Source organism: Sus scrofa, chromosome 7 (assembly GCF_000003025.6).
Source record: "Sus scrofa isolate TJ Tabasco breed Duroc chromosome 7, Sscrofa11.1, whole genome shotgun sequence".
Classification (NCBI taxonomy): domain Eukaryota; kingdom Metazoa; phylum Chordata; class Mammalia; order Artiodactyla; family Suidae; genus Sus; species Sus scrofa.
This window is the reverse complement of record NC_010449.5, coordinates 3,189,518-3,214,557: the sequence shown is the minus strand read 5'-3', so window position 1 is coordinate 3,214,557 and position 25,040 is coordinate 3,189,518. Positions and strand designations below refer to the sequence as shown.

Here is a 25,040-nt window from a genome sequence, read left to right as displayed (position 1 = left end):
CCACTAGAGATGCTATCATAAGAAACTAATTCAAAATATGGAAATAGCTGCATGCACAAAGATATATCCTGTTGCAGTGCAGTGGACACGAATCTGACTAGTACCCATGAGGACACAGATTCGATCCCTGGCCTTGCTCAGTGGGTTAAGGATCCGGCGTTGCCGTGAGCTGTGGTGTAGGTCGCAGACTCAGCTCGAATCCTGCATTGCTGTGGCTGTGGTGGAGGCCAGCAGCTGTAGCTCCGATTGGGCCCCTAGCCTGGGAACCTCCATATGCCGCCGATGCAGCCCTAAAAAAAAAACCTCCATCTTCTGGTGTTACTAATAAGTGTGCAAAGCTGGAAGCAAAGTACACGTCACCCACAGAGTTACTTACTACTTTAGGATCACAACAGAACATCATACAGCCGTGAACACGGAGATGGTGGAGACACGCAGCGTAAGGGGAAACGCGAATGCAGCACGACGGGCAGAAACACTGCAGCGAAGTTTTCAAACTGATAATCACCGTTTCAGGACAGCGGAGGGCGGGTTTGCTCCCGAGTCCACGTCTTGGCTTTTGGTTATACAGCTCTGATGCTCCCATCACTCAAGGCCTGTGGCTGCAGGTCTTCCATGATGAGGACAGAGGAAAGGGGCTGCTACCTAACCCGGGGGAGGAACAGGGCGCTCCACGCGCCTGGGCCCAGGGAAGGCAGGTGCACAGGCAGACTCGCAGCAGGTGGGCCACCTGGCGGGGCCGAGCTCCTGTCCCTACGGAGTTATGAGCAGTGCCCATCTGCCAACCCCAGTCAATTCCCTCCATAACGAGCATCCTGAGGCCGAGAATTCCCCAGGCACACGCACGCGCCGCTGGCTTAGTTATCTGTTTACACGGTTTATATAGGGTCATGCGGGGCTGTTCAATAATTTATTTAAGGTAAATAAGCTCAGATTTTCACATCTGGAGCAATGAGGGATGTTGGTACCAAGAAAAGCAATAATCGTAAAGTGTGGGGGAGGAGAGCATAAACCACCTGTCACTTCTGGTGAAGCAGAGGGCGCGTGGCACCCCTACCACCACTGGAGGCTGCCACACGCGGAGGTCTGAGAGCCAGCGCCAGGAGAGGGCCAGCCGAGCCGCCGCAGGGCTGACCAGGGCTGCAGGACACAGGGCAGGAGGAGCGAGTGTTCCCTCCCAACAAACAGCCGTCAGCAGGTGGACACGATTTCAACCTGGGGCCACACCACCCCACCCCCCTGCAGCTCCCCCTGGGCGCAGCTGGTGGCCAGCCTGTGCAGGGGACCTAGGGAGCTCCCGGCCAGCCCTGAGGGCTCCTGAGCTTTTCTGCGTTGCTGCTCATTCTGCGGCCAAGCACCTCTTAACCCTGCAGGGCTGGTGACCAAGTTCTAACCTCTGCCTGGAGTTCCTGCCCAGGGAGACCGCAGAGCAAAGACCAGCTGAGAAACGGTTCCAAAAGCAGACAAAACTGACTGAAAATTCAAATTCTGTTACCCTCTTCTCTGTTGACTTTGGGGAAATGTCTTACTCTCCCTGAGGCTCAGTTCATCTACAAACTGGGCACCCATGCCGCCAGGTCGCAGAAGGGTTCAAAGAGGGAAATGCAGGCAGATCCCGTCCTCCTCTGCGGTCCTGAACCCAAGGCCCCGCGGGGCAAGGAGACCTCCGGCCACCAGCGCAGGTCACCTGACTAAAGAGCCAGGAGAATCATCCTCCGGCACAAACAAAACAGAAGCGAGTCCTTGTCATGTGAGGAATACTTTCCGGCAAGCCTGCTAGTAAGGACCCTCTGAGGAAAGACATTTCGTACCGTTGGTGGCGGGGGAAGCCTGCATCAGAGCCCAGAGAACAAGGGCGCAGGGGAAGGGAGAGCACCATTCCCCGACTGTGACCCCAACTTCAGAAGAAGCTGTGAAGTTCTTTAGAGGGGAGAGCTCTCTGTTTCGCTTTGTTTCTGGCTGTGCCCACAGCACATGGAAGCTCCCCGGGCCAGGGACTGAACCCAAGCCGCAGCAGTGACCATGCTGGATGCTTAACCGGCTGAGCCACCAGGGAACCCCTGTGGAGCTTTTTAAAAGTCCCAGTGGCCAAGGCACACAGCTGGCCAGTGACAGCAGAATCTCTGGAGGTGGCCTGCAGTGCACAGCCAAGGAGGCAAACCCTGAGTGAGAGCTTATGCTAAAGACACCGTCCAGATCAGAGCCCGTCCGAGCACGACCTGGATCTGTGCCTACAACCCACACCCAGCCGTGAGGGGGTTGGAACAAGCCGCTTACCCCCAACCCTGGGAGGGGCTCAGGCCCATGCACCCACGGGCCCCACCTTAAATGCAACATAGATGGGTCACCCCACAGAGGGCCTGCCCAGACAAGCAGGGTCTAGGGAGACCTCGTCTGCCTGCGCAGGGGGCACCTCCCTGGCAGCAGCGTCAGGGGCTCTGCATACAGGCTGGGACCTGTGGCTGACACATAAGTTCAGGTGAGCCAGCATACCTGGGCACTGCGTCCTTCTCGGATGCCACAAAGCCACCCGCAACCTCTTTTTGAGGGACAGGCAAACCGTCTTAGCAAAACACACACAAGGGTTAAAGAAAGGGGTAGATTTCCTAGCCGTTGCTCCTCTATTGATAAAGACGGGAAATTCACTTTATCTGATTTTTTAAGTCTTCAGTGTTTATCATGGATACCCGCCAAGTTCCCCCCAATTCAAATCCGGCTTAGATAGTTCTGTTGGTTTTCTCTGAAAGCAAACTTCTGGCAGGGACTGGCAGGGCAGAGACATACACAAAACGGCAGCAGAATCAATTCGTATTTATTCAACACATTTAAAGGCAAAATTGGAAGTTAAATAAAAAGAAAACCAAACACCCTGCATACATCTTAAAAGATATTTTAAATAGCAGAGCATTTTAAGGCATAAATTTAGAAAGGTGGGGAAAGAAACAGATATTCAAATTACAATATCTTTCTACGAAATACGGAAGTCTTTTAAAAAGCATTTTTATCCCCTCAAGAAAAAGAAAGAAGGAAAACCAACCACTAAATCTAGGATGCTTCACACCACAAGCAGGGAAGGCAGGCAGCTGGGTCTGAACCCACGCACCGCGCCTCTGAACCTCTGGCGCCTCGTCTTGCCTTTACACCAGAGGTTCTGCGGTCGGACTGTCGGGCTCAGATCCGGGTCTGCATGAGCGCTGTGTGAGCGCGGCTGGGCTCCACGTCCCCTCCTCTGCGACCCTGAAACAAAACCAGGACTGACTTACCTTAACCTGGAGCCACTGGAACCCTGGCACACGGCTGGTGGGAATGTAAAATGGTGCAGCTGCTGCAGAAAACAGTCTGGCGGCTCCTACAAATGTTAAACACAGAATTCCCATAAGATCCAGCAACTCCACATCCAGCACCACGCCTCGGAGCCGAGAGCAGCCGCTGGCAGGTATCTGCACCCACGTTCACAGGAGCACATTCACAAGGGCCAGGAGCCGGAAGCCACCCGAGTGTCGCTCCTGGTAACAATGGATGCAGTGTGGCAGCTGCACACGAGGATGAACCACTCAGCCTTCAACAGGAAGGAGATTCTGACACAGGCGACCACCCGGAGGAAGCTTGAAGACACCGCGCCAAGCGAAACACGTGGTCATGACAAAGCCAAAACACGGAAAGACCTCGTGTCCGTGAGCTTCGCAGAGTAGCCAAACCCAGAGGAACAGAAAGAATGGTGCGTGCCAGGGGCTGGGGGAGTGAGTGTTTAATGGGACAGAGCTGCCGTTTGGGAAAGGGAAAAAGCTCGGAGTGGCGGGGATGGTTTCACAACAAAGTGGATGGACTTGATGCCACCGCACTGAACGCTCACAGGTAGTTAGGACATCGATTCTTACATCTTGGGCATTTTACCACAATCACAAAGGGGAAATAAAGAATAGTCCCCACCTCCCAGGGGTGCTGTAAGGACGGGATACACGGGGGTCTAGAGAGCGGCCCACACAGAGAAAGCCCTCTATAAACACCAGCTACTGCCCTTTTTGTTGTTGCTGTTCGTTCTTTTTAAATTTTTTTATTAGAGTATATTTGACTTACAGTGTTGTGCCAATTTCTGCTGTACAACATAGTGACCCAGTTACATATATATATACACCTATTTCTTCCCTCTTGGTCTATCCCAAGAGAGTGGCTAGAGTTCCCTGTGCTGTTCAGCAGGGCCTCACGGCTTCGTTATTCCAAATGGAATCGTTTGCATCTATCATCCCGCCTCTGGGACCCCCTCCGGGCGCCGCCAGCGTGCTCTGCAGACACGGATGCTCACTCTGGCCTCCTCTGGAGCTGTGTGCCCTCTGGGAGGAGACAGCTCCAGCTCCGGGCTTCCTTCCAGCCTAAATGATCTATCTATCTATCTATCTATCTTTCTTTCTTTCTTTCTTTCTTTCTTTCTTTCTTCTTTCTTTCTTTCTTCCTTCCTTCCTCCCTCCTTTCCTCCTTCCTTCCTTTCTTTCTTTTCTTCTTTCTTTCCTTCCTTCTTTCCTTCCTTCCTTCCTTCTTTCTTTTTTTTTTTTTTTTTTTGCTTTTTAGGGCCACACCTGCGACACATGGAGGTTCCCAGGCTAGGGGTCTAATCAGAGCCATAGGCGCCGGCCTACACCACAGCCATGTAGGATCTGAGCCACGTCTGCAACCTACACCACAGCTCACATCAACACCAGATCCCCAACCCACTGGGCAAGGCCAGGGATCAAACCTGCATCCTCATAGATACTAGCAGGGTTCATTACCGCTGAGCCACGACGGGAACTCTGAGGACTGCCGTTCTCTGCAGACCATCAACTCACCCTGCTCTCCAAGACACTGGAAGCCGCCTCACCGCCCCCTCCTCCTCCGTTCTGGGTCCTGGCTCCTCCCTTCCCATCCCTTCCCAAGCACTGGTCCTCCGAAGCCAGGGCTCCCAACACAAAGGCCTGACCACAAACCCAATCACTTAGCTGGTCCCCCCACATTTAAAGACAAGTACAGAAAGTGGATAAACTGAACTGATAAATACACTTAACATTTAAGGTACCCGCCACGAAATTAAAAATAAAATACATACCCAATCTAGTGCCTGTACATTATTTAACAGAAAAACTTTGTAAAACAGCACAAATAGGAATTCACGTCTCGTGTGTGTGTGTGTGTGTGTGTGTGTGTGTGTGTGTGTGTGTGTGTGTGTGTTAAACATTACACCCTTTTTTGATGACCCAAGAAGTTTCATATGCTGATGAGATTCGTTTCCTTGCAGCGCTTTTCGCCACCGGCAAAGCTGTCACCTCTAATTTGTTTTAAAAGGAATTCTAATCACCCAATCAATCATACTCTTGACCTTCAGCCTCCACAACTTCGCCGTGGTCAAACCTGGCTCTAAAAATTCGCGTTGTAACAGTTCTGTCGTCCTCAAGCTCTAAAACGCCAATGAGAGGGATATAATCTGACCCAACCCCCTGGTAGAAGAAAAAGCCGTATCTGGAGTTTCTAATTTGTTTTCTACCAAGAGTCTTTAAATAAAAGTGAATGTCTAGGATATGATTAAGTAGCAACTTTTCCTCCACTGGGGTTTAGAGACTTATAAATCATCCAGGTTTCTATGCCGTGAATCTGGTTTCTTCATGACAAAAATCACATGGCTCCCTTTTGCTTTTAAGTAACTTTCCTTTCTGCAGAGATCTAACGACCAAGTCGTAACCCCTCCGGCCCTCGCCTCCGCCGCACACTCTGTCTTAACTACGCCGCCAGACGTCTTTCCGGCTTGAAAAGGCACCCGCGTCTGCTGCCAGCCCCCTCGTCCCCATCCCCGTCCCCAGCTCCTCAGGGCCTGGCACACAGCAGGTGCTCAACACAGGAGGCAGGCGGGACCAGACAGAAAACAGCAGGTGTGACAAGAGACAGAAGAGGCACATCAAGTGGAGAAGCTGACTCGGGTGCGACAAAGAATGAGACTAGACACACCGCGTCTGAGGGGCCGGCAGGAGGTGCAGGGGACATGTTCGGTGACAGCCACCTCAGGATGACATCACTCCTGGGAGAAGCAGGTCAAGGAGGGAGGCTCTGGGAGACCGACAGGGGCTCCATGGGGAAAGAATTCATCGGGGCGAGGAGAGCCCAGGCCCTGGCATCACGGAAGCTGAGAAGGGGCAGCAGGACAGGGAGGCGGGCGAAGACACGGCGCAGGCGAGAAGTGCCTGCGCGTCACGGAGGAGGACAGAGACCTGAAAGGAGGTGATGGGTCTCCCTCCCTAGAATGCGCTCCATCTCTGAGAAGACAGGTGCGTATCCCCATACGTCAGAACCCCAAATAAAACACACACAAAGAGAACCCAGAAACCACCGAGGGAGCACGATACGAGGCCAGAGGGGTAGCAGGTGGCCGCCACTCAGAATGCCAGGATGGACCAAGGTAGGAAATCCAGTCCTCTAACCGACCCCACGATCAAAGGAGAAAAACCACAGGATCAGCGGATTCTTGTCTCCGACACTGGCCTGTGGGCCTCCCTCCCACCCCCACTGCCAGCAGCACAGCTGAGAGACCCCCAGGGTCTTCCTCCGGGAAAACTGAAAGGCTTCAGCCACTTTCCACTGAAAATCATTACCTCCTCTGATTCTCCTGCTTGGATGGGGCCCAGACGAACCTTCAAGCCCAAATCTGCTAAGCTTCCAAAAGCCTAGACGAGTGCCCTTGGCCTGTCAAGGTGCCCCCAGCCCCCTCCCGCCTCCACCCACATGGGGGCTGATGGGAGCTGCTCCCAAGGACTAGATACAGTTGTCCCCACCCCACCGCCACCAAGCCCAGCCCCCGAGCGCCCCTTAGAACGACCTGTTTGGGTCAGTCTCCCTGCTCCACAGGCACCAGTGAGCACGGTCTGTGGCCCGAGGCACCCACCGTGCACGCCCAGACCTCAGGAAACCGCCCCGATGTCCATGCAGGCTCCCTCACTGCCACCAGACCTCTGCTTTGTTCCCCAGGCTTCTTGGAACAGTGACGAGGCCACAGCAATAAAGAGCAGGTCCTGGTGAAGGTGACACTTCCCTCCAAAGCCCCCAAATTTCTACTGCTCCTGAAGTGACTAAAAAGCCATCCCAGGAGTTCCCGTAATGGCGCGGTGGTTAACGAATCCGACTAGGAACCTTGAGGTCGCGGGTTCGATCCCTGCCCTTGCTCAGTGGGTTAACGAGCTGTGGTGTAGGTTGCAGATGCGGCTCGGATCCCGCGTTGCTGTGGCTCTGGCGTAGGCCGGGGGCTGCAGCTCCAATTCGACCCCTAGCCTGGGAACCTCCATATGCCGCAGGAGCGGCCCAAAGAAATAGCAAAAAAGACAAAAAAAAAAAAAAAAAAAAAAGCCATCCCGAGTCCTAAGTTCAGGTGGGCTCATCCTGGCCCGTGTTCACGGTGGGTTATACTGAGGGAGGCAGTATTAAAAAGATGAACTTTCTGCTTCTTTTTAACGTTTCTGATTCTCTTCTGGCTCAATGGAGACGGGTAAAAAGTTTGGAACCCCAAGCACATGACAACATAGAGGCAAGAAAGTCCGTCTTACCACCTGTCACTTAAAGTAATCTTGTAGAGTTATTGCTGTTTCAAATGAAAGAAGTGGTCTTTTGCAGGTGAGCAGGTAAGGTTAGTGATGGCTGGGAGCAGCGGCGAAATCGGATGATTTCCAGTCTGCCGTTTCCCAAAGGAAGGCAATTATGCATTTAATAAGGTCAAGGTCATTTTAAAAGAGGTAATTCCCGCAGACACGTAGATATCAGCATATTACATATTAGTCTGGAAAATGACTATGGAAACATACTCTAAAATTCATCGTCCAACTGACAGAGACAGAAAGCAAAGAGTGGTTCCCAGGGGCTGGGGGAGGGACAGGGAGGATCGGATGTCCAGTCGGTCGGTCCGGGAACACTTTTAACATTTTATTTTTGCTACAGTAAAAGACGCAACTACTGGTTCTTTTTATTCCTAGTTTCAAGACCTAAGACAATACATCAGCAGCTTAAATCTGATGACCTAGTATAGTAATTATTAAAGTTCCCACAGTAATTCTTTTTTTAATCCCACCTCCACTTGGAAAGTACTAATATATTATTAAAGTTTAATCGCTAATTCTTTTTTCTTTCCTTTTTTTTTTTTTTTGGTCTTTTTAGGGCCACACCTGTGGCCTATGGGGGTTCCCAGACTAGGGCCAAACTGGAGCTGTATCTGCCAGCCTACACCATAGTCACAGCCACGCCAGATCCGAGCCGCGTCTGCGACCTACACCACAGCTCATGGCAACGCTGGATCCTTAACCCACTGAGCGAGGCCAGGGTCCAACCCGCATCCTCATGGATTCTAGCTGGGTTCATTACTGCTGAGCCACAATGGGAACTCCTTTTTAATCCTCGTGTTCACCTGAAAAGCCTCTGGCCTCCAAGGTCAGGTCCACGCCATGCAGTCAGAGGCAACTACTGCATAAGCAGCTGCTGAGCATGGTCAGCCAAGCACAGGAAGCTGCAGAGGCCGGAATGCAAGAAACTCTGCCAGTGTTCCCAGAGGGGTCCTCGCCCAAGTTAAAACCCAGAAGGACTCCAGCCTATTGGACAACACAATTAAAATAACAAAAAATAAAGAATAGAAAGAAAATGCAATGATAATCCTAAACCACAGAATGTCACTGAGGACGCAAGACCCCTCTTCCTGTGCTGCTCCAGCAGACCACAGAACACACCTCCTGCGCTGTAAAATGAGCTGGACCCACGGCACTGCTCTGAAAGGCCTTTTCCACTGCAGAAATTACCTGTGTCTCAAGGGTTAGTCTTCAGTGGTCATACTTCTAAATGTCAGACGGTAATGAACTCACGTACTCCGGATCTGCGTGTTTAGTACAGTAGCCACTGATCACATGCGGCCACTTAAGTGTAAGGTAATTAAAGTAAAAAAATCCCGTTCCTCAGCTGCACCAGCCACGGTTCAAGTGCCCAAGAGCCCCGTTTGGGCGGCGGCCGCGACACTGCCCGGATCGAAACACCGCATCACCCCGAAAGCCTACGGGGCCGAGCTGCTCTAGGTACACAGTGCCGTCCCCCGAAGCCATCACCCAGTTTCCTTCATTCGTTCAACTCGCGTTTGCTGAGCCCCTGCTATGGGACAGGCCCGTTGCTGGCTGTCAGGCCTGGCAGTGAGTGACACTAAGAATTTAGGTAGGAGGTAAACAGAAACCTAAAATATACAAATGGAGACCTGATTTGTAGACAAAGAGAAACCGGGAAGGATGGTCTGAGGAAGTGACATTTACACCGAGATTAGAAACTCAGCCACCGGAAAAGACAGGACCCGCCTCCAAACAGAGGGAAGGGACGCAGCGCTCGGGCGGGCGGGAGGCGCTGGGCACAGGCACGCTCCAGAAACGGGCCTTCCTTCCACTCGGCAGCTGCCTCATTAAACCAGAAGCACCAGGCAAAGCACTGAACTGACACCCAAATCTATTCCCTGGGGGACGTAGAGGACAGCCCGCACCCTAGGCCACTCCCCTTCTCCCCCAAATCACCTGCTTTCCTGTCATTTCATTTCTTAAAGGACCAGCTTCCTTGCCGGCAGGTACAGGAAGCGCAATCAGCTTGGTCACTTCTCTGCAGAGGAACAAGGGGCTGAAGGGGGGTTTCTGCATTTCTGGGCAGGGTATCTGCCCGGGCTCTGCCAGGCCGCGCCTGCGAGGACCGGGTGATGCCCTCGTCACACGTGGGCAGTCCCTATCTGACAGCAGGGGTCGTGTCCCCACCGAGGGCACCAACCCACTCGGACTGGCAGCAGCAGATACAGCTGCTGGGCTGCCAGCCGCCTGGCAGAGGAGCCTCCCCTGGAGACGCAGCTGTGGTCAGGGCACAGGGGACCGAACACCCCGTAGACAGGGCACAGGGGACAGAATGCCCCGGCCTTCAGCAGACAGATGGAAGGGAAACCAAAGAGCCTGCATGGGTGCCTCTGCGCTCAGGCCTCGCCGCCTCTGCCCGGCCACACACTGGCCCTGCTCACGCCTGCACGGCGCTCCCGGCTTCCCTCTCCCGGCCTTTCCACCGGAGCAGCTGCGTCCCTCCCAGCCCGGCTCCCTTCCGCACTGGGCAGCCGGAAGAAGGGCTCCCTCCTCTGATCCAGGGGGGCCAGGCCGTCGAGGGAGCCCCTTCCACTCTGTTCGCTTCAGGGAGAAAACAGCGCCTCTACTGCTGGAAGGAGCTGGAGCACTGGGATTGGGACGGAAAAAAGGCTGCAGGGTCAGGGTCAGATGCGGAAATCACACTCAGCCCGTCAGGTTTAGATTTCCCGTCTTCATGAAGAAGAGCCCGATGCTAACCGGGGGGAAGCCCGGGGCGGGTGCCCGGTGGCGGAAGACGCCGCCGAGGAGGCACCGTCGGTCCTCTTGAGCCACAGCCTCCGCTGGGAGAGACTGAGATTTAGATTGAAATTAAGCTGCTGTCAAGTAAGGTACGCCATGATCATTCGGGGCAGAATTTTACAAAAACACTTCATTACACTATAGTCTGAAGAAAGTCTAAGATTTGAGGTTAGAAGGTAACACCAAACAGGAAACAAAATTAAAACAAAAACAAAAACCGCCAAAAGCTGCGCACCTGCCCGACGGGGTTCCCCCACACCACACCCTCCCTGCGCTCCACTGTTTCCGGGAAACCAGAGCAGAGTGTCTCAGCTGCAGCTTCCCTAAGAAAGATACCCCAGACCCGGTGGCTGATAAGCAACAGGATGGAGGACCGCTGCCATCTGCCCAGGTCCAGCGGTCACGCCCCTCCAGGAGCTCAGACTCCAGGCATCCAGCCCAGACATCAAAACTTCACGACAGGAGTTCCCACCGTGGCGCAGTGGTTAACGAATCCGACTAGGAACCATGAGGTTGCGGGTTCGGTCCCTGCCTTTGCTCAGTGTGTTGACCATCCGGCGTTGCCGTGAGCTGTGGTGCAGGTTGCAGACGCGGCTCAGATCCCGCGTTGCTGTGGCTCTGGCGTAGGCTGGTGGCTATAGCTCCGATTCGACCCCTAGCCTGGGACCCTCCATATGCCGCGGGAGCGGCCCAAGAAATAGCAAAAAGACAACAACAACAACAACAAAAAAAAAACTTCACGACAGCAGGCCACCTGAGGACAGTGGACAAAGTGACTAATTCTCCTTGGGGAAGAGCAGGAAAATTCCACAGAGAGCGAGTTTTCAGCGGCTGAGGTTATAATCAGAGAGTATAGGCATCTTAATTCTGCCTCCAGGGGCTTTTTGTTGACGCCTGAAATAAGGTGCAAATACACCCCCCAGAGCCAAACAGTACAGGGCTGGCGCCCCTCCCATAAGCATCACTAATTAAGCACGAGGAGCACACAGTGGCCTCGACAACAAAGTGGTGCCCACACATGCCAAGGACCAGGGGCGTGAGAGTGGAGATTCTGAAAGAGCAGGTGGTTCAGGAGGAAGTGAGGGAGGGAGGGAGCCGGGACAGGAAAGGGGGGGGTGGGGTCCAGGGCCACACTCTGTGGAGAGTAGGACCAGCGATGGCAGCACCCAGGAGGAGTAATGTCACGTTTCTGCCATGCCCCCTGGAGCCGGAAGAGATGGGACCAGAACAGGTACCACAGCAGAAATGTCGGCATTACTGACTAGCTGGGTCCCCAAGCGATTTGTCTGGCGATTGAAATCTGAAAAATCTGAAAAATTATCCAATCTCCATAAGACAGATATATAGTTTTTTTTAAGATTGATGTATAGGAGTTCCCGTCGTGGCGCAGTGGTTAACGAATCCGACTAGGAACCATGAGGTTGCGGGTTCGGTCCCTGCCCTTGCTCAGTGGGTTAAGGATCCGGCGTTGCCGTGAGCTGTGGTGTAGGTTGCAGACGCGGCTCGGATCCCGCGTTGCTGTGGCTCTGGCGTAGGCCGGTAGCTATGGCTCCGATTCAACCCCTAGCCTGGGAACCTCCATATGCCGCGGGAGCGGCCCAAGAAATAGCAACAACAACAACAAAAGACAAAAAAAAAAAAAAAAAAAAAAGGTAAAAAAAAAAAAAAAAAAAAAAAGATTGATGTATAACGAGTGAATGGTTATCCAGTGATAAAGACTGGTTCGTTCCTACAGAAAATCTCAGGTGCCAACCATGCCAGCCTGTCAACTGTAAATCCATAATCACAACAGCTGACCTTAGGAGTTCCCGTCATGGCTCAGCAGTAATGAATCCACTAGTATCCATGAGGACTCAGGTTCCATCCCGGCCTCGCCCAGTGGGTTAAGGATCTGGCGTTGCTGTGGCTGTGGTGTAGGTCAGCAGCTACAGCTCCGATTTGACCCCTAACCTAGGAACTTCCATACGCCATGGGTGCGGCCCTAAAAGACAAAAGAGAGAGAGAGAGAAAGAAAGACAGACAGACAGACAGACAGAAAAGCTAACCTTCAAACAGTAGCGCTGAGGAACTCAGTACTAATTTCAATTCTTTATATGTATTCTTTTTTGATAAGAATATTTACTTTTATGAATTTTATCATATTTATAGTTAACCACGACTACAACCTAATTTTAGAGCATTTCCATCCCAAACCCCCAGCCTGCCCCTCCATTCCGCCCACTAATTTTTTAATTACAACAACAGACTGAGAAACAGGTACTGTTAATTTTTTTATTAATTGACATATAACATAATTAGTTTGGGTACATAACATGCTCGCTATGTACAGATACTGTGAAATGATCAGTGAGTCTAGTAAACATCTATCCCCCGGTGTCGTTACAAAACGTGTTCTTCTTGTGATGAGAACTTCTAAGATGTGTCCTCTCAGCAACACCCACTTTTAAGGTCCGTGTAGAATTCAGAGTTACTAAAAAGCACTCCCGAGTCCTGCTGACTTTGACCACCGCCTATTTTCCAATTACACACCACCTGCATTTGTTTAAACAAGGTGGCCACCGGCATACGCAGAACACGGTAATTCATAAGCCTTTCTTTCTGTGGCTCTCATAGGTGTCAGGACACAGACTGGACGCTGCTGTTTGGACGGGACCATGAATCTTTTAAAATTCATATTCCTCAGACCGAAATTGCAGAGCCTGCAGTACAGTGGTCCTAGGAGGAGAAAACTGATGCTGCGCTTGAAAGGAAAGGTTTGGGGAGATTTTAGCAAATACAACACGAAAGCATAAGTTTTATCAAGAAACTGATTAAGTTGGAAACAGTCTCTGAATACAGTGTGTATGCACAGTAGGCATCCTTCAGCCTAACTGGGTTTATACAAGCTTTTACACATTAACTGTACTTTTTCAAGCACAGAACGAACCAAAGAGAATGCGAAGGAACTCAACCACTGGACAACCAGGGCTTGAAAACAAGCCTTGCCCAGAGTAAAGCAGGGTGGCTGTAGGACACTAATTATAGAAAATAAGATTCAATGTAAACTATGTTTTCAGTTTCTCAAGGCTGCTGTAGGCGTCACACCACCATATCCAATATGGCGTGACGTGATCTGGAAAACACAAACATTCTAGAACAAGCAGGCCTCAGTTCAAACACCAAATCTGCCTGCGAACCAGGGCCACTTATTGAAGTTCCTGAGTCTCCGGGTTTTTGGTTTGTTTGGGGTAAAATGTGGGTAGCAATGTCTAAGTCAATCAGCATGAGGACGAAGACGGCGCTCAGAGCCCTTGCAGGGCCGGGCAGAGGACCAGAGGTTTGGAAAGGGCGAGGACCCCGGGGAGCATCTGTGACGAGAGCGTCAGGCCCCCAGAACTCTGCTGGGGCGGGCAGGGCGGCAGGCGAGGCACCTGACCACAGCTGTCCTAACCCCTAACCAGGTCCTGTGGGGCTGGGGCCCCCCCAAAGGACAGGCTGCAGGGCTGCACCTGGGAAAGCGGCCGGAAAAGCCTGCCCGCCTCCTGCTCTGGACGCCTGATTGCTTTCTTATGCTCCTGTTAACACTCAGACGCTTGTTTTAGAAGCCCAAACAATATAAAATAAGGCCGTGGGCAGTGAGCAGACACAGCCACACAGGCCCCGAGTTCCTCTTCTTAAGTGAATTCAAAGAGGGAGAGCGCCCCTCCTCCCGCACCTTCGGACAGCCCTCTAGCCCTGCGCAGGGAGACTCGCCCTAAGGCCCTGAAACCCCTCTGCTGCACCTGCCGCCCAGTCTCCTCTGGCAGTGCGGCCACAGCAGATTGGGAATCCAGAGCGGCCCCGACCGCAGAGGATCCTCCTCTGGGCACAGAGAGGAGAGGCAGGATGCAGGGGTCAGCGGGGAAACGAGAGGACGTGAGGCCTTGGGTGAGCCTCAGAACCTTGGTCCCTGCGACTTCGGTTCTTTACAAGCCACGCCTCCAGCCTTGCTGGGACAGGGAAGGTCCTAAAGCCCCAGAGTGAGCGGGCGATGTCGTCACCGCAGGCCAGCGGACCAAGCAGGGGACACACATCTCGTTGCCCCAGGACGGTGCAGGCTTATGCCTGCTGTCCCCCCACCATTATCTAACAGCACCTGTTTTCACTGATCTCAAAAGCACCCTGATTCAGGAAATCAATCCTAAGATTACCCAAATGGTTAGAGACTGACCTGCAGTGGAAAAGCTGCGAAAGGTGTGAGATGTAACCAAAGCAACCAAGTCCTAGTCTGCTCCCTTTCTATCACATCCGTACATTTACAACCCAGAAATGCACAATATACCTCCCTGGCAACAAACTATTACCAACAATCTAGGACGGCGGCACATTGAAACTAAAACATTGTATTTAAAAGCATTTACGCTTTAAGTCAGTAACTTGTGGATCATTTACAGGGCCTTGCCCAGGACTATTCTTTTAGGAAGAAAACTCAGGGACGCTAAGTATGACTTTAAATACGGGCCTGGTAACGAAGCACAACAACCTGCCAAAGTGAGAGTGACGTTCGTGCTTCCAGGGTGACCCGACACAGGAAACAAAACGTTCCCTTCCCTCCAAATTAGAAAAAGTGCCAATCAAGCTCATTCTAAGACAATGCAACACTCTGGGAGACCACATCATAAAACAAGGGAAAAAGCGTCCGAAATGTTTGTCACTCTTGCAAAGAAACTGACAAGCTGCTTACTTGGTAGCAGTGGAGGGACTAGGCTACCCCGACTTCTGCTGTAAAATCTAAACCTCGACTCTGACCAGCAGGGAACACGTCCTCTGAACAAACGACAGAGACCCCGTGCTGTGGCCCAACATCCCCTGTTACCTAAAACCGGTGGTGATGATGACAGGGCAGGAAGACGGAAGATGCAGACATCTAAGGACTTCCATCTCACGTTGCTCACTCAGTCACCCAGTTCCCAGTTGATAGCCTGGTCACTGTGTTTCCTTGAGTCCTGTGAGCTGCTCTAGCAAATTAATCAAACCCAAGGAACAGGCTGCAAAACCTCCAACTTGCAGCCAATGGGACAGAAGCTGTGGGTGACCAGGGGACCCAGCACCTATGAATGGCATCTGAAGTGGGGGTGGGACGGGGGTCTTGTGGGATGAGCCCCAAGGCGTCTGAGTCAGCTCCCGCCGACAGCGTCAGACCTGACTTTAACCAGCTGCTGTCCCAGAGAACGGCTGGGCGCGAGGACAAAACCCCACGGGGAGGGAAGTGTTGTGCGTGGGCAGCAAAGGAAGCTCTCGGGAGACACCCACGGGAGGGAAGAACTGCAGGCCCTTCCTTTACAAGGTCCCTCGTCCTTCCAAGGAACCAGGACTTCACAGAACTCAGAGTTCCCATTGTGGCTCCGCAGTAACTATCCCAACTAGTCTCCATGAGGATTCGGGTTCCATCCCTGGCCTCGCTCAGTGGGTTAAGGATCCGGTGTGGCAGTGGCATAGGCCGGCAGCTGTAGCTCCAATTCGACCCCTAGCCCGAGAACTTCCAAATGCCGTGGGTGTGGCTCTAAAAAGACAAAAAATCCAAAACCCCACCTTCACAGAACTCGCTGTTGGATCTGAGACACTGGCCTAGCACTGCACCAGCAATAGCAAAACAAGGCTGTTTTTGCCTAAACACAGAGTGAACACTGCAGATCCTGTGTTTTCTGTAAAGAACCCACTGCTCTGGACAAAGGAGGGATGGCTGCAACCACGTCCCGCTCAAGTAAGTCGATCAGAACGTCACACTCGTCTTTAGCAGAATTACTGAAATGAGAGGTTTGCAAAGAGCACAGCGAAGTTTCTGGAAGAGGAAATAAATTCTAAGCAAAGAAGAGCTCTCAGTAGCACTGCATGTGGCTCGTTTAACACGTCATTCTATAACTGAGTCACTTTGCTGTACACCTGCAACTAAGACAACACGCCCAAAAAAAATTTTAAGAAAGAAATACAAAACAAATCATTCTAAAATATCCAGACAACATGAAAACATTATGCCTTAAACGCATCCCTCATAACTAGTGAGAAAAAAAAGAATGAGGGGTCTGTGAGAGACCACTGTCACCATCACACCCTAAGAGAGCTGCGTGTTCTGTAGGGAAGGCGTAGGGTTTGCAGTAAGAAAGGTGAGCTGTTTCCTTTAGAAGGCAAAGAATGAATTTGTTTAAAAAAATTCCTCTATAAGTGGCATCTGACACACTTTCTACGAAATCAACTGTCAATTTTATTATCACTGCCCACCAGGAAGGCAACACTTAAGACTCCAATGAATGAAGCAGGAACTCCCAGCTGCTTCCCAAAATTGTCAATGGACAGATTTCAAGTACATTTGAAAAGAGCCTCTACAGAAACGTGACTCTCTCACACACACATGAATAGACAGCCTAAAAAAGCCACTAAGCCTTTTCCAAGAGATGTTAATAGAAAAAAACAAGTAAATTTATCTTAAAAGACTAAAAAGCTAGTATAAAAAAAAATCAACATTTGAGAGTCTCTGAATATCTGTAATATTTCCTAGAAAAAGCAGTTAGCTTTGCAAATGACACTCTAAATTAAAATTTCAAATATGACTAAAACTGACCCACATTATCCAAGAAAACTTAACAAACTTCAAATTCCTGAAGCTGGCTCTGAAGGCCTTCGGCAAAGCAGGGCATCACAGCTGGTGTCACGGCTGGACAGAGCCCATCCTGGGCCCATCACCACCTCCATCCCGCGGCTTCCGAGCTGCACAACTCTGGCTAAACACCCAGCCATCCAGCTTTCCCTTCCTTGCTGGGGGTGACAGCTGTCCCATCAGGGGTTCAAGGACAACTCATGGCGACCTCTGTGTCCCGCACCCAGGAGAGCTGTGAGGTCACCCAGGCCCTTTTCCCTGGATTCCAGCGGGCTCCCTGCTCCTTGGCCTCCTGCAGCAGCCCCTCTGCCGCCACACCCTGCCGCCCAGCCAAACCGACATCCGCAGGCCCGACACAAACACCACCTCCTCCACCAAGGCCCTCGCTCCACAGATGGACGTTTCTCTACCGCGGCTGCATCCAAGCAGCTGGGAACCTAAAACAAACCAAAAAAACCGCCCTGATGGCGCGGCCTCAGCCAGGCCAGCTCGTGGAAGCGTGGAAGCCACGGAAGCCATCCCTTCGGGCGCTGAGACGCGCCGCACTTCACGGGCACGGCCGCCGGCAGCACTTTGTACTTTCTATCCTGTGTTCCAGCGGCCTGCAAGCTGAACCTGAACTCCTAACTTTTGGAAAACAGGATCGACCTTTAGTGTACAGTCAGTCCTCAAGGAACCACAAGGACTGGGACTTGAACCACCAGGCTCAAGCAGAATGCTGATGTGAAAAAATGGGATTTCGGGGTTCCCGCTGAGGCACAGCAGGTAAAGAACCTGACTGCAGTGGCTTGGGTCACTGCGGAAGCACAAGTTCCATCCCCTGCCTGGCACAGTGAGTTAAAGAATCTGGCTTGGATTCAATTTCTGGCCTGGGGACTTCCATGTGCCAAGGGTGCAGCAAAAAAAAAAAAAAAGAAAGAAAGAAAACGAAATAGGATTTCAGCACTCTTACGATAGAGGATGCCAAACATCCTCTATTTGAAATAAAAACCTACCAACACCTGAAAAACTAATCTATATTTCAACAGCTCAGAAGTGAGGTCTATTTGACTTATAAGAACCTAATCCCAGGAGTTCTTGTCGTGACGCAGTGGAAACAAATCCAACTAGGAACCATGAGGTTTCAGGTTCAATCCCTGGCCTCACTCAGTGGGTTAAGGATCTGATGTTGCTGTGGCTGTGGTGTAGGCTGGCAGCTACTGCTCCAATCAGACCCCTAGGCTGGGAACCTCCATATGCCACGAGTGCAGCCCTAAAAAACAACAAAAAAAAAAGAACTTAATCCCAGAACAAAGGAAATTGAATTAAAATAAATCAGGTACAGGGCTCATCACGTTTGTGTCTCATAGTTGGTTCCTCTCCCCACCCTTCTCCCCACACCTGGCGTTCCCGGAATGGAACGTGCTCCCTCCAGCCTCCACACTTTCAGAGTCCACCACAATCTCTCACTCATCACATTCTCCATCTGGCTCTTGCTGCTCACTGTGGAAATAACTTCTATGCTGGAAATCTTACCTTAAGGTCAAGGTCCTAACTGAATGTCCCCCTTCTGTACTCCCCTCACACTTGGTAATATTACCCCTATCATAGCACCTGTCAAAGATACATTGTCACTTTGCTTATTTAGTTCATTATTAACATTGTAACTACATCACATGGCATGAATTAAGGCACTTAAGAAGTGGTGGTCAGGGAGTGCTGGAGGAAGGAATGAATGAATGAGGAAAGGGCCTTCCATTAGCTCATCTCTAAAAATACACAAGCTGATGTCCAAGGGCCCTTCCACCTTCCTATTCTGTTAGGATCAATAAAAAACAAATGGCAATTACGTACCATAAGGACTCAGATCCACGTTTGGAGTGGATCTAAAACAAAAAACTCCAAGTCGTAACATCACAAGCTGCTAACTTACAAGTTTTCTTTATACATCATTGTAGTATTTAAGCCTGAAGACAATAAATAGCTATTATAGTGCTTGTTATGGTTGAAGAAATTTCTCTTCAAAAAATACCTAGGGAGAGTTCCCGTTGTGGCACAGTGGAGATGAATCTGACTAGGAACCATGGGGTTGTGGGATCAATCCCCGGCCTCACTCAGGGCGTTGGGGATCCGGCGTTGCCGTGAGCTGTGGTGTAAGTTGCAGACGCTGCTCGGATCTGGCATTTTTGTGGCTCTGGCACAGGCCAGCAGCTACAGCTCCAATTAGACCCCTAGCCTGGGAACCTCCACATGCAGTGGGTTCAGCCCTAAAAGGACAAAAGACCAAAAAAAAAAAAAACTAAGGGCTTATTAGCAATCCTAATATAACAGTTTACATAAAGAATTATAGGAATCTCATAACTATGGGATAGGTGATGGCAGTAGGTGAGCACCCCCTAGTTTACAGTCGTTACCTAAGAGAATCCTCTGCCCAGAACAGAATGCATATTAAAGGACCTAAGAGTAAGGTCCATCCTCAGCTTCCGGCCCAGCTCCACTTTCAACTTCAAATAGTGCTTCTATTGAAGATAAGAGTCATTGCTGCAATGAAGAGGCACAAAAATGGAGATTTAACTTTGGAATGGGATTTATTTATCAGTCCTTTAAGGCAGTGACATCCAACACACGGATAAAGTACTTCAAATAAAATTATAAAAGTATTTTCATCAGGATTTAGCTTAGAATCAACTGGGAAGCTATTCACTTTCCTAACCTCAGCTATTCCTTATATTAACAGATGCCTAGACTACCCAAGCAAACTAAATTTTATATATTTATTTGGAAAGTTTTATTTGATAACAACAAAGTTATTTAACTATGCTAGTTGTATAAATTAATGATCAAGTTGCTTGATAGCTGGACAAACAACTGTACATCATTTTATTCCAACTTCATTTTCTAGATGAAAACAAAATATAATAATGCAACCCCCACTGTTTTTAAACAAGCCAAAATAGTTTCATGTTTTCTTCTTCTAACTTTGATAGTCTTCTCTATTTGTAACTTGCATTAACATGCTAGTTTTCCCAGGTGCCACACACCTAATTTATATCATCAGCACTCAAAAGTGTAACAGATGAAGAGAAAACAGCTTTGGATCTTTTTCTATAATAATGTACAAGTCTCCTGGTTTTGAATTCTTTGAGTAACGCTAAAGGATAAATTCGAAATATTAAAAGCCCTTTCAGTAAACATGAGGCAAGACTTTCAATAACTTGATCGTCCTGCAAGACAAACAGAAGTTTGGCGACTTGGTAAAAAAAAGCCTTATTCTGAGACTCAGATGTATCAAACGTTAAAGAAAATCGAAGAGGAAGAGAAAGAAGATTTCAGTGAAAGTATTTTCTCTTCCACGCCTTTTGAAAAAAAAGGCCACTAGATTTTAACAGGCAACATAACAAGTATAACAAGCACGTGTGGATACAAGGACCCCAATATACTAAAGTGTGGTAAGGTCAGAGAAGCGTCTGCTGCCCTTAAAGTTCCTGAAAATGAGAGGCTGCTTTAACAGAGAACAAATATCATTTCAAAACGAGATAAAGACAGAAAACACAACCACAACCCAGTGGCTGGGGAAAGATGGATGTGTGAACGCAAACTTGTTGCTTACATATAAAGGGTCCTGGAGAAATAAACTATGGCTCTTCCTAACGCGAGTTCCATACCCAGAGATCCCCCAATCAAGACACGTGCTTTCCAAGTAGAGCAACCAGAAGCAGCTCGGGCTTCCCCGCGCCGAGTCCTACAATCCAGGACCAGAACCACAACTGGATCCACCCAGCTCACAAGGGGATTCAGCAAAGCCGGCGTTTTCAGGGAAGGGCCCGGGAAAAAACTTGCTCGGCTTCCTACCTGGAGTCTGAAATGATCCCAACAGACGCCTTCAACCCCTAGAGTTTGCCCGATCCACCACCCACGCCTGCAGCCCCGGCCACCCCAGCTTCTGAATCTCCGTCGGGTGTTAGAAATCTGCCGGGCGCACGGCTCCAAGGCACAACCCCACGAGGAGGGCCCCGCGGACAAAAACCCACGCGCGGCCGCGCCCACTCACCCACCGCTCGCTCGCGGGACAGGAGACCAGCCCGGGGTTCAAGTCCTGAGCGCTGCAGGCTCGCCCCTCTCGTGGGTTCGGCCCCCAGCGCACCTCAGCTCTGCCCTCAGAGCCGCCTGGGCGGCGCCATCTTGCCCGGAAAGCGGGCCTCGCGCCGGAGGCCCCGAGCGGGCGCCCTGAGCGAAGCCGGCGCACCGGGGACCCCAAACCGGAGCCCCCCGCACCCCGTGCCCCCGCGTTCCCTGTCCCCGCGAGACGAGCTTCCTGGACACGTCCCCAGCCGAGTCGGCTGCGGAACCGGCGTCCTGCACAGCCCGCACAGCGGCTCAGGCAGCGCCGAGGGCAGCCCGGACGGGGGGGCGGGCGCGGGGCGCGCGCTCTGTAACCTGGCAACGCGGAGCGACCCGGCGTCCCCGGTCCCGCGACCCGCGAAGCTCCAGCCCTCCGCCGAGAGGAAACCGGGACCGCGACCCGCCGCCCAGCCCTCGCCGCCCCTCGGCCGCCCCGCCCGCTCCGACTGCTGCTGCTGCCTGCCGGGCCTCCGCAGCGGGGTCGGGCGCCGAGACCGCCTCCCGCCGGCGCCGCCCCCTTAGCTGCCCGAAGCCCGCCTGCGCCGCGGCGCGCGGCCGGAGCTCAGCAGGGCCGGGGCTCACCTGGGCCGAGCCCGCCTGGGCCGGCGCGCGGGCTGCTGCCAGCGCCGAGCCCCGCGCGTGTGCCCCGCTCGCGCTCCCCGCGGCGGCGGAGGTTTCGCAGCTGGTGGGAAACTCGGGACCTCGGCGAGGAGGACCCACTGGGTTTTTTTCGTCCAAGATGGCAGCCTCCAGCCGCGCACAAGTGCTGGATCTGTACCGCGCGATGCTGAGGGAGAGCAAGCACTTCAGTGCCTACAATTACAGGTGACCGGCCGGGGCCCGGGAGGTGCGGGCGCGGGCTGCAGGCGTGGCCGGGGTGCCGGGGGCGCCCGGACCCCTCGGGGGCGGCGGGGGGCTGGCCCCTTGCCGGGTGGAGGAAAACGTTCGGGTCTTGGGGCATCTCCCCTGGTCGGACCCTCTGCTTGGTGAACTCGGGTAGGTTCTGCTTTGGGAGCGCGGTTCCGTGGTGTGTCTGCCTGTAGGATAGATGCGAAGGCTGCAGGTGCTCAAGTCAGGACCATTTTGTTGCAATTATAAGAGCTCCCTGTGAATTGGAAGGCTAGACAGTCGAGGTGACCAGTCAGTAGAAATTGTCCACTGCTGAAGGCTCTCTCTAGGCATTCCTTTAATTTCCGAGGTGTGTTAATTAGCTTTTTTGGTGGCCAGGATCCGCTTTACTTGGGGTATTGGCGCTGGGGCGGGGCTTGTGAGGCGGAGGCACAGGCAGCGGTAAAGGAGAAAAGGTGCCCAGCTTTCAGGAGCCTCATCAGATGGGGTTCCAGCTTTTAGGATCTTAGCAGCAGGAGAACGGGAGTCTAAACTCTTACATGCGTCATGTAGCACACAGCTTTTCCACGCCTGCCTCATTCTCATGTTTGCTCTTGAGTCCCTTCTTCTTACTCTTTCTATATCTTTTGTCCACTTCAGAGCATCTGCTTTCTTTGCTGCCTTATGACCTCCGACTCATCGTGAATGTCTGTGCCTTCATGATTTCCTCTCTGCATCCTTGTGGATTTGGTGTCTTCTACTAACTGCCTGATCCTCGGAGTTTCCGCCCTTCTCCCAAAGCAAGAATCAAATAAGATCAGCTTCTCTCTCCGCTAGGTCTAGTCTTCATGACTGACCTGCCTTGTGGGTCGCGTTTCTAGGAACAGACCTGGTTGGGTAGCTGTCCCCACACTGGGTGCATGATGAGTAGATCCAATGAGGCGTTGACTATCAAACAGACACTAAATCTCCCAGGCAGTGACTTTCTAATTTTTTAGATACCTGCGTAGAAAAGGTTCTCACCCTATCGGTTTGAAAGCAGCATCTGGTTCCTCCCAATGAGGTCACATCCGGCTGGTCAAGTAGTTAAAAGAAGCTTTCTGGGAGTGCACTGGTTCACTTAACGGCTTTGGCTTTGGAAGCTACAGTTTGCACACCGTGGGAACACTGGGGGAATTTTAAACACAGAATTAACCAAGGACTTAGCACCAAGGCCTTAACTAAGTCTACTGAAACAGCCCACAAAACATGCCTGTGAATTATGGAAAATCAATCACTCTCACCTTGGTCTGGAGGAAGGAATTTTGTCATTTAAATGTACTGAACATAAACAACTGGGGGACAGCGCAGGTCACACACTGAAGAGGCAGCGGCAGGAAGAGGGTAGACGCAGGGCACAGTGGAGGAAGGTCCAGTGGGCGGCCTCAGTACGTGACCCAGGACACGTCACTCAGCCTCGAGGTCGAGCAAAACTGGCCTGTTGACTAGGCCATTGCAAAGGCCCCTCTGTTGCCCAGCTGGTAAGATGCACACATGAGTGGAAGTTTTTGCTTAAGAATAAATACCACGTCTGAAGTTCCCGTCATGGCTCAGTGGTTAACGAACCCAACTAGTATCCATGAGGACACAGGCTCTATCCCTGGCGTTGCTCAGTGGGTTAAGATTCGGCGTTGCCCTGAGCGTGCTGTAGGTCGCAGGCACGGCTCGGGTCCCAAGTGGCTGTGGCTGTGGAGTAGGCCTGCAGCTACATCTCTGATTCTGCCCCTGGCCTGGGAACCTCCATATCCCATGGGTGCAGCCCTAAAAAGACCAAAAAAAAAAGGAATAAATACCATGTCCGTGGGGGCCGGGGTCGGGGTAAACTGCGGGAACGTCACTCAGGCCTGTACCCTGTGGGCAGCAAGTGGGATTACGCGGTGACGGACTACGCTTTGAGTGAATCCTTTTGAGCTCATTTTATCATCCACATGCAGATGTTTGATTCCAGAGGACTCTGGTGATCATTTTACACCATCTCCTGGAATCACAAACCTCGGCCCTGAGGAATTATCTCCCTAGATAATAGGTTTGCGATAAAGGATGTCGCTCTTTTGTATTAAGGCATCTTGTGGATTTCCAAGCCCCCCCCCCACTCCTCTGGCCTGTGTCCTTTTCATCCTTATCTTCGGTTCCTCTGCCTCCTTTGAGATTCAACTCAATGTAACCTTGGGAAGAAGGCTTTCCTGATTCTCTGTACTCCACATTCCTCAGCCCCATCCAAACAGGTCCCGTCAACACGTGCTCTCTTACTTCAGAGCTCTCGAAATCCTTCCCAGACTACTTTGCCCGGAGCCATTGCAGACCCTGGAGGTGGCAAGGGGAGAGCGTTGGGCTCAGCAAGGCCCCCACCATGAGTAGCTTTTTGTTTTTCACAGACCTCTGTGGGACCCAATTGTAGAAATCCTTTTTGCACACTGTGCTGAGTGATGTGACAGGCAGGCATGGGGTTGACTCAGCACTTCCCAGAAGACAGCCCTGGACCTGAAGCAGGAAGTGGCAGCCTGCTCAGGGGACATCCTGCTGGAGACTTCTGCAGGATTCAGGGCGACAGAAGGCAAGAGCCAGGTTGGAAAGGGCCACGGAAGGGCCACGCTAAGGAACCGAGACCCCGTGCTCAGCTGAGAGGCAGCCAGTAAAGAACTCGAAGCCGTAAATTGGCAGCAGCAGAGAAGGTCATCATGAGGACGGGACACGAGGGCCCCAAAGGAGGGCAGGTGACAACAGCTGAGGCGAGAGCAGGAGTAGCGTAGAGGGCTAGAGAAGAAAGATATCTTTTTTTTTCTTTTTTTTTTTTTTTGTATTTTTGCCTTTTCCAGGGTAGGGGTCTTATCGGAGCTGTAGCCACCGGCCTACACCACAGCCACAGCAACGCGGGATCTGAGCCACGTCTGCGACCTACACCACAGCTCACAGTGACGCCGGATCCTCAACCCACTTAGCAAGGGCAGGGATCAAACCTGCCACCTGATGGTTCCTAGTCAGATTCGTTAACCACTGCACCAAGACAGGAACTCCAAGAAAGATATCTCTGATTACTGACTGAGAAGGTAAAACTCTTCAACCTCAATGAA

General features: G+C 51.7%; 2 protein-coding genes across 9 annotated transcripts in view; one reads left to right on the top strand and one right to left on the bottom strand.

Moving 5' to 3' along the window:
• Window positions 1–21,125, bottom strand: part of FARS2 (phenylalanyl-tRNA synthetase 2, mitochondrial) — a 363,981-nt gene extending 342,856 nt beyond the window's left edge. The window contains 1 exon segment of the mRNA XM_021100131.1: window positions 21,032–21,125. The gene's annotated coding sequence lies outside the window, so the exon portion shown is untranslated.
• The window catches only part of LYRM4 (LYR motif containing 4), a 158,278-nt gene continuing 154,672 nt past the window's right edge, over window positions 21,435–25,040 (top strand). For 3 of the 8 annotated variants that reach the window (XR_002346273.1, XM_021100138.1, XM_021100142.1), the window contains exon 1: window positions 21,448–21,927. Coding sequence is in view for 5 of the 8 variants with exons in the window: in XM_021100138.1 (XP_020955797.1) it covers window positions 21,842–21,927 (86 nt within the window). In the remaining 3 variants the exon portion in view is untranslated. Of the gene's footprint in view, window positions 21,928–25,040 lie in introns of all 8 variants that reach the window. The other 5 variants (XR_002346271.1, XM_021100140.1, XR_002346272.1 and 2 more) reach the window with 3 other exon arrangements.